Here is a 9003-nt window from a genome sequence, read left to right on the forward strand (position 1 = left end):
TTTCTCCTGGAACTGTGGGCTTGAAATTTCTCTCATCTATACAACACTGATTGCTCATTCTGTGATTGTTGTAGGAAGCAGAGCCCCGGATGTGGACATATGTTTACCCTGCCAAGTACTCAGACATCAAGTCAGAAGATGACCGGTGGAAAGAGGAACGGGACCGCAAATTGAAGGAGGAAAGGAGTCGGAGTAAGGACTCGATCCCCAAGGAAGACGGGAAGGAAAGCACAAGTAGTGACTGCAAGCTGTCCACGTCTGAGGAATCCCGCCTTGGGAGCAAGGAGCCCCGACCAAGTGTCCATGTGCCTGTGTCGTCCCCCCTCACCCAGCACCAGTCCTACATCCCTTACATGCACGGCTACTCCTACAGCCAGTCCTATGACCCCAACCACCCCAGCTACCGGGGCATGCCTGCTGTCATGATGCAAAACTACCCAGGTACAGCACTCCTTCCAGCCAGCGTGGCATTGATTGGGAAAGGAAGGGAAGCAGAGCTTTCAAAACCAGAGTTTTTTGCTCCTCCCTAACGCGTATGGAGGCTCAGGTAGTTGCCAGCCCTTGTTTGAATGTGACGTTCTATGAAGTGGCCACTCTCACCCCGTGCTCCTTGAATGAACCCTAATTACAGTCTGTGGGACCACCTCTGCCTCCCTCTCTCCAGCTAGAGGGTTGCCTCTACACTGTCCTTTCCTGGGTCACTAAAGGTAAAACTCCCTCTCTGCCACTGCCGTCTTCCCTCTGCTGGGATTTTTTTAAAACACATATTCTACATTTTTCAGTGTGCTTAGCACTGTGGGGAATATAAAAGAAAGAGGGAAGACTAGTGGCCTCCCCTCAAGGAGCTTACAACTTAATTGTAGCAGGAGAGATACGTGAAACAAATAACATTCAAACCAGGGCAATGCATGTGTTCATTTACAAGACCATGTACAGTTGGAAGGCATTTGCATTTGGGAAAAGTAGGTTGAAGTCAGATTCGGGGAAAGTGCAGCTACAGAAGGTTCAGCTGGGGAAAAAGAAGCTCTTTACACTGCCATCCATGAGTTCTTGGGGAAAGGGGCACAGAGTAGGAGTTTTGTGTTTCTTGTTAGAAGAAAATGCTCTTATTCAACTCTACTCACTGGTTTCTGTTGCCTAAAGAGCCATTGTGGGGTACCTGTGGGGTAAAAGAGAACTTCCACTCCTTAAAGCTCCCACCTCCCCACAGGAGAGCAGTCTAAATAGTCTTGAGATTCTGTCGTAACATTATAATGCGTTGTCTAAATAGGACAAGTAAGCTTTTCAAGCAGATAGAAGATTGTCTCACCCTGTGGTATTTCTTTCTCCTGTTACCCTAATTCGTCTATGTAAAAATAATAGTTCCATTTGATGAGTGCCTGCTCTGGGCCAGGCACTGTACTAGATGATTTATATACATTATCTTATTCAGTCCTCCCCATCACCCTATTAAATAAGTATTGAGATTTTCTTTTGATGGCGAAGAAACTGAAGCTCAAAAATGTTGTTAATTTGCTCCAGGCTCCCCAACTGGTAAATCTCAGAGGTAGGATTTGAGCCCAAGGCCCTCTGCCTCCAGATCCTCTGATCTCTCCACTTTATCATGTCACCTGTCCAAGATGAATCTCCAAGACTGGGGCTCTAGGGAAGTTGATTCCCCAAAAACTGAGGGCCATGTTCCTAATATCCCTGAGCTAGTTTTGCCTCTAGAGCTCAGTAAAGAAGGACAGACTAACAGTCTCAGCCCGAAGACAGCATGGTGGAGAACATCTCAGCCGGTGCCTAGGGAAGCTGATGTCACCTTGCCAAGCTCACTAAAGCAGACTTTCTCTACCTCTCCCGTCTCCTTGACTGCTTTATTTCTCCCTCCCTAGGTTCCTACCTACCTTCCAGCTACTCTTTCTCCCCATACGGCAGCAAGGTCTCCGGGGGTGAAGATGCCGAGAAGGCCCGAGCCAGCCCCAGTGTCAGCTGTAAGTCCAGCTCGGAGTCCAAAGCCCTGGACATCTTGCAGCAGCATGCCAGTCACTACAAGAGCAAGTCTCCCACGGTACGGGAAGGGCAGTGATACTGACTAGGAGCAACGCCCACAGGGTCAGCGTCAGGGTCTGGGAGAAGGTGGGCACGTCCAGCCCTAACCGCAGTGCGTGTGGCTGACTTGACATCGGCTCCTCCACGTACCAGTGGGTTCCTGGGGGTCCTGCATGTCGAAGGAGACATGATGTGGGCTCTGGGCAGCTTGCTGTCTGGTGTGTCTCATAATCGTGCTTTTGTGTCTGCTTTCCTTTTCAGATAAGTGATAAAACTTCTCAGGAGAGAGATCGGGGAGGCTGTGGGGTAGTTGGGGGTGGTGGCAGCTGTAGCAGCGTTGGGGGAGCAGGAGGCGGTGACAGGAGCGTAGACCGGCCCCGCACATCCCCTTCCCAGCGCCTGATGTCCACACACCACCACCACCACCACTTGGGGTACTCCTTGCTCCCAGCACAGTACAACTTACCCTATGCAGCAGGTAAGCCTCCTTTCCCACCGCCTGCCCTTTTAACCACCCCACAAGCATCGCCCACAAAGCAAGCCCCCCACTCATCCCGGGCAAGATTTTTTTTTTTTTAGTTTCTACTCTGTCAGAAGCCTAGCCTCCTGCCGATGATCATTAAAGCAGATGACATTTATTTCCTCCCTTGGAGCTTGGGGACTCTCAAACTCCTCCTGAAAATTGGCTGTGATATTCAGAAGAATAAGGAACAGGTGTTCCCACAGCCAAAGAGAAACAAGCAGCTGAAAAAATAGAGCTTTACTATCTATCCCCAGCAACTACATCAGGCCAAGTACCAGATGTTTTTTTCTGCCAGCACCCCAAAACTAAGTGGAGCGAGGAATTCACGGAGAAACTCCTTCCAATACCCACCCAGCTGGTAAAAAGAAAGTGCTTAATTCGCAGGGTTCTGGGAGTGCTACACTGACATGTCCTCCTCCTCACTCAGGGCTTTCTTCTACAGCCATTGTTGCCAGCCAGCAGGGCTCAACTCCCTCACTCTACCCACCCCCCCGGAGGTGAGACCGGTAAGTTACTTTTTAATTTGGTGCAACACATAGGGCAGGAATAGTTAATACCTGGATCACAAAATCCCTGGGGAGCCTCGGTGAGGGATAGCTGTCTAGGGTCAGCCGTCTGGAAATGGTGAATTGCTGGCCCAGCCTCTTGTACAAGTCTTCCGTGAAGCCACGTGCTCAGATACGTCCCCTGTCCCCTCGGGAGCCTGGTACCAGCCTCCCCTGCTGTCATTTTCGTGGAGAGCCACCTGTGGTTGTTATGCCAGCCGGCTGAATGCCTCGTTATCTGTCCGTGTTTCCTTTGCAGAACCCCAAGTGCCCGGATCACGTCAGCTTCACAACCCGGACTGGCTCGTCCAAGGAGGTGCTGGAGGTGGCATTTAGACATCAGCTCGATCATGTTGATCATCCTGTGTGCCGTGTTCCCACCATAACCGACGGCAGACCCTGGGCGCCTCCGCCAGCCCCCCGGACTCCCTGACCCTCCCTCTTCCTCAGGAGCTGGAGAGCTGGTACTTAGCAAAGATATTTATTCTCTCGGCCACAGTTGTGACTGTCGTGGCCTCTGGAGATGAAGGCACGGGGAGCAACCAGAGGGCTCAGCCCAGAGAAGTCACTGCTCTGTTCCCCAAGCCCCTGGTCAGCTGCTGGAGGAGTACCGACCCCTCCCCCATTCCCCGGGGAGGGACCCCCAAGCACTGGGTAAGGTCTGAAGACAGCACAACAGCCATCCCCGCTCTCACCATTATTACCACCATCACCAGATCCTGCATCTCCCCAGTGGTTTGGGCCCTGGGAACTGACAGCACGTGGAGGAATTAGAATCTCAGGAAAGAAATGGGGGGCTGTTTTCTCTATAATTGTGAAAACGAGGTCTTCAAACATGAAGACTTCTCCCCTCTCACATGAGCACATATAAACGCTCGGAGCCCAGCCTGAAAAGGAAAACCCAGGTATTTGCCCCACCATGGACTTGGGCTCTCCCTGTCAGGCAGAGGGCCAGGGGTCCCCACACCAGCACAGGGCCCCCCAGGGATACTGGGGGTGAGCTGGAGCATGAATGGAGTCTGTGAATAGAACCTTCATTCCCACTGAGTCCTGCTGCTTCTTAGCCCCAACCCCTTGCCCTTGTCTCTCTTCCCTCCTTGCCCCTCGGTGCCTTTCCCAGGGGGGTCCCCACGCTGATCTCTCCTCCTCTTTTCCACTACTTGGCTCTTACGATTCAGGCAGATAAAAGAGTATTCCCCAGCATGTGGAGCTGCAGAGCCTGCAGGTCAGCTGAGGCCCAGGCCCAGGAGACAGGCCCTCGGCACACCCAGCCATTCTGAGATGTCCTGTCCAGGCTGCCCGCTGAGTGTCCTCCTCACTTAGGGCCACAAGCATACAGTTCCTCGGTGTACAAGTACAGGATGTTCTATAGCTCAGTCTAGAACCCTGTGTGTGCCAATACAAGCCGTGTTTCTTTGTGACACACGTTTTTGTTTAGGGGCCACTGACCATGGGAGGTTACGTGTTCCTTAGACTCTGGGATGACACATCCACGCCATTACTGCTCGGAGCCAGAGGGTACTCAGTGGAGCTGGGCTCTGAGGCGGCAGGTTTCTCTGCTCTCCTTAGCAATGCAGTCTCCCAGGCCAGGCTCTGTGCTCTTTGTACTGGGAAAGGGCCTATAATTTGGAGGTTTATTAGAGTCACTTCTTCCCCACGATGTGGGGAGCTTTAGCTCTTACTTTGCTTTTGAGTTACCATCCTTTTGTTCTCTTCCTCTCCTATCTTTCCTTGACCTTCTAGATTGAGAGAAACTGACAGACACCAGCCGAGGCTAGAGAGGGGTGTTTGTGACCAGAGTGCCAAAAGTGACCGTTTAAGAAAGAGCAAAAGGACTTGGCTCTGACGTGTGGGGCGTGGAGCTGGAGGGCAGTAAGCACAATGTCCGCAGAGGCCGCTTTCCAGGCCCCCGGAGCCCTGCTGTAGAGAGGCTCAGGGTGATTTGCCCAAGAGGAGCCCCTCTGCCCTGTAGACCTTTCCTTTAGGCTTCACGTTCTTGTTTTTGTTCAAGTTGGGTTTTGAGCCCATGCAAAAAACTATGACACCTCTTAGCAGGCCCCAAGCAGCTTCCCTCCCCCAGCCTTCCCTCTGCCTCCTGCTGCCCCAGCAGACCATGCTCTGAGCAGTGACTTCCCTTTCACCCGTGGAAATAGTTGGTGTGGATTCCTTCATCCCACCTAACCTGAGTCACCCCCACCAAAAGGATGACTCTGAATTTCAGCCTGATTATGTCCTCCCAGACTCTTGTGGGGTAGAGCCAAGGACCCATCTCTGTTCCTGTTTGTTTTTAATATTGTTGTACGTTTTGTATCTGTGGCGCTGACTCACAGTGTGCTCTGTACATATTGTAAAGAAACCGTTAGAAGTAATTTTTTCCCATTGGGCAGGCCTGGCTCCACATTCCTGCCCTTTCCACTTTGTTCTGTAACACAGAGAAGAGGAACTTCCGTATTAGCAGGGCAGCCTTGGGTTCTGCAGAAGGGAACAGCTTTTTTTCTTTTCTTTTCCTTTATGAAATATTTGGCTCTTGGACCCTTATATTCAAGTCTCCCTTGAAAAGTAGGCACTGCACTGCCCAGAAGAACAGGGAAAGTGACAATGGCAGAATGGCCCTCCGTTTTCCTGACCCCTGATCCTCCTGGTCCCAAATCCTTGCCAGGTCCAGTCTTCCCTCCCTGAAATAGCACTAGCATGAAGCAGCAGCAGCAGTGGGAGACACAGATCTTTGACGAGTGCTGGCGTGAAGGATTTTGCTGTCTACCTCCAGCCTCTCTGCATTGGGAGGAGCACAGGTAGGGGTACCTGTGGCACCCGTGACCTGGTCAGAGGGATGAGACACGCAGCGAGGATTCCCCCCCACCCCACAAGCAAAGGCTGGAAAAGTGCGCTGCGAAGGGCTCAGCCCACCAGACTGGGGCTCTCTCTGAGCCAGCCTGCCCAGGCCTCTTGCTAGACATTGCTCATCGGGCCCCCCAGAGAAGCTAGAGGGAGAGCCTCGTCCCCAGGTAGGACAGCCAAGGCTTGGAGAGCTGCTCCCCAGCATTCACACCCGTTTCTTCCTCATTTAAGGTGTGTCAGTTCCCTTCATCCCTTTTCCCTGCCTATACATGTATGTGTACATGTATGAGATTCCCTTCTCTTACCTCACCCTCTCCACACATCTCAAGGTCAAAGGACCACAAAGAAGGGTTAAGAGGGCACCCCATGAAATGAAATGGTGATTCTTGAATCTTTTCTCTCCAGGCTCCAAGGTGGGGGTGGGAGGACTTAGCCTCAGGTGTGGGCGAATAAGACTGCAGAAGGCCTAAGAGTTGTGTATGGGCTTTGAGGTCACCCATGTCACTAATTATCCCATCGCCTGTCACCATCCAGTGTCTACTCTGATGCCCCTAAGGTTCAACTGGGCAGCTAGTTGGCCCCGTGAATTCTGGGCCTTTGTTACTTGTTTTGTTACTGGGCATCCCAGGAAGCTTCCTGACGATCCTCTGCCATGGGGCCCTCCTGGGATTGAGCTCCTCCCAAGCCCCAGCCCCTCCTGCCCCAGCCCACCCGCTTGCCTTGGTGCTCAGCCCCCCATTGGGAGCAGGTTGGGGCGAGCTGGAGGCCCGGGCTGGAGGGGCAGTGTTGCTGTTCATAGCTTTTGTTCCATTGGCGTTGCTCTGTTGGATTTAATTTCAGTCTTCCTGATTCTTCCCTTCTGTAAAGTGTACATTACCAAGTTCCTTGTTTTTTTATATATATATATAAATATATATATATATATATATATACAAACTGTACTCTTTTTGCCTTTGTACATTTAGGCAAGAAGAGAAAATAAATCTTTTTAAGAGACAATCACAAATCTGTGAGGGCTGCTGGTTATTTCTCCTGGAGTTTGCTGCTGAGCTGCTTCCTCCTTCCTCCCTTTCCGTTCTCCTTCAGCTTCCTGATCTTCCTGGTCCTGCTCCTTCCACATCCTCAGCTCCACCTTCCCTGGCTGCTGGCAAGCTGTGAAATCCAATGTCCAGACTGCCTGCCCAGCAGCTTCCCGGCTTCGCCACTGGCATACCCAGGAGCTTGATCCTGTGTCCTGGCCTCTCCTGTCTTCCCCCTTAGATCCCATTCACCGAAGTGGCTTTGGACCCCTGGGTGCTCTGGGACCTCCCAGAAACCCTGGCTTTGGACACTCACCTTGGAAACTGTGCAGTGGGAGCTCTCTGCCTAAGACTTTGCACTACTTCAACCTGCCTGGGAGTTAGAACAGGTGGTTTTTTTAAGGAGTGGGAAACTCCCACTTCCCCAGATTCTAGCCTCCAGAGTGCTCTGATCCAGAGCCCAGAGAATCATTCCTGGCTGGTGGGCTCCTATGGCTACGCCAGCAGAACAAGTGCTAAGGGTGACTGGGTCAGAGCATTCGATCAGAATTTCAAAGGGTGGTACCTTCTGAAACAGCCCAACCAAACCATTGTTCCACCTCTTGAACTTTCTCCTTTCCCTGATTTCCTCTCTCTTCCCCCACCTTTTCCCCCTTTCTCTCTACTTCCTTTTATTAATTGGCTTTGGATTGAAGTATATTTTTTAAATTATTTGTTGTATTTATTGAATAAAGTTTTTAATATCCCTGTTCTTAAATTTAGACTTAGTTTGCCTGTCACATATCTCCCCTCCCACTTCATCATCCCCTCAAAATATTCCACCTTCTAAGTTGCTTTTTTAATTGGAGTGCAAGTTTTGGGTACCATATTTCTTTCCTATAAGTGGTATTATCTAGCAAAGTTTTTTATTTTTGAAAGGGAAATCTTAGAACTGAGTGCCTGGGTTTCCATGCAACCTTCTGACTCTGGCTGTATTAAAGAGGACCCACCAGCGGAGGGCAGCAGAATCTCAGGCTTGTTTCCTGTCTGCTGGCTTTGGGGATGATAAAGGACTGAGTTTTGCTTGGTTCTTTACCTGTCTTGTAGATTCCTTGGCCATTGTCACCGTTCACACGGATCTGTTGTAAACCTCACCTTGTAAACCTCACTGTAGTGACTTTCTTTTTTTCAGTCACTGCCTCTATGCCGCCTCTGGGGGTTATCTGCTCAGGAGGACACCTTCAAGCCTTTCTTTCAGTTGAATATCTCTAGGTCAGACCTACTAATACTGTGGAGAGGTGAAGGTGCTGAGCGCACTTCTTTTAAAGAATATCAGGTGGGGGTCCAAGGTTAAAGACTTGGCCCAGTGTGAAAACAAGCTTCACGCACAACGTGGAAATGGCCTAAAGACTCAGAGAAAGTAAAGACAGCCACAGCTCAGCAGCAGAGTTCCCAAACTGTAGGTCGAAGAACAGTCCCAGCACTTCACTTGGGAAAACAAGCAAAAGGAAAGAAATGCTAGTAAGCCACTGAGAAATTTTAAGAGAGAACGTCGATCAAGAGGATTCTAGCCCTCTCCGGTGGCACACAGGACTTATTCATCAGACTGGTGGTCCAAGGGGAATGGCAGCCATGCTTCAGGGCACTGGGCTCCAAAAGGAGAAAACTGTCTTCCTAAGGAAGGTGTATGCTGCTTCCTTCAGAAACCTCCAAGAATGGAAATGTCAGCTCCCTGCAAAAGCCAGAACCCGGTTTCAGGACTCAGCTGTCCGTACAAAAGGAAGAACTGAGACATTTGGCTCTCGGTATGTTAGCCTCTGTTCTGGATGAAGCTGCTATGTACACATCTGTCTCTCTAGGGGGCTCTGGCAGTGTGTCCCAGACTCCTAGCAACCCCATAGTTTGCAATGTAATGTGGTCCCCAGAGACCTCAGCCAGTTTATCTGTCCAGATGCTCCCCAGTTGTTTTGCTGAGAGGCATGTATCACACCCCTACTAAGTTAGGCTCTAGATTCAAAAGACAGTGGCAGGAAGCTGGTCCCAATACAGGAATAAAGAGCAAACCAAG

The 9003-nt window shown here is 50.7% G+C and overlaps 1 protein-coding gene across 3 annotated transcripts in view; it reads left to right on the forward strand.

Annotated features, from left to right (window-relative positions):
- ZNF609 (zinc finger protein 609) overlaps positions 1–8999 on the forward strand; it is a 185106-nt gene extending 176107 nt beyond the window's left edge. Inside the window, exons 6-10 of one of the 3 annotated variants that reach the window (XM_081049941.1) lie at positions 75–441; positions 1875–2050; positions 2293–2509; positions 2982–3060; positions 3359–8999. In XM_081049941.1, coding sequence (XP_080906067.1) covers positions 75–441; positions 1875–2050; positions 2293–2509; positions 2982–3055 — 834 coding nt within the window. In that variant the 3' untranslated portion in view covers positions 3056–3060; positions 3359–8999. Of the gene's footprint in view, positions 1–74; positions 442–1874; positions 2051–2292; positions 3061–3358 lie in introns of all 3 variants that reach the window. The other 2 variants (XM_081049942.1, XR_013993449.1) reach the window with 2 other exon arrangements.
- Positions 9000–9003: the final 4 nt, after the last annotated feature.

Source organism: Rhinolophus hipposideros, assembly GCF_964194185.1.
Source record: "Rhinolophus hipposideros genome assembly, chromosome: 5".
NCBI classification, from domain to species: Eukaryota; Metazoa; Chordata; class Mammalia; order Chiroptera; family Rhinolophidae; genus Rhinolophus; species Rhinolophus hipposideros.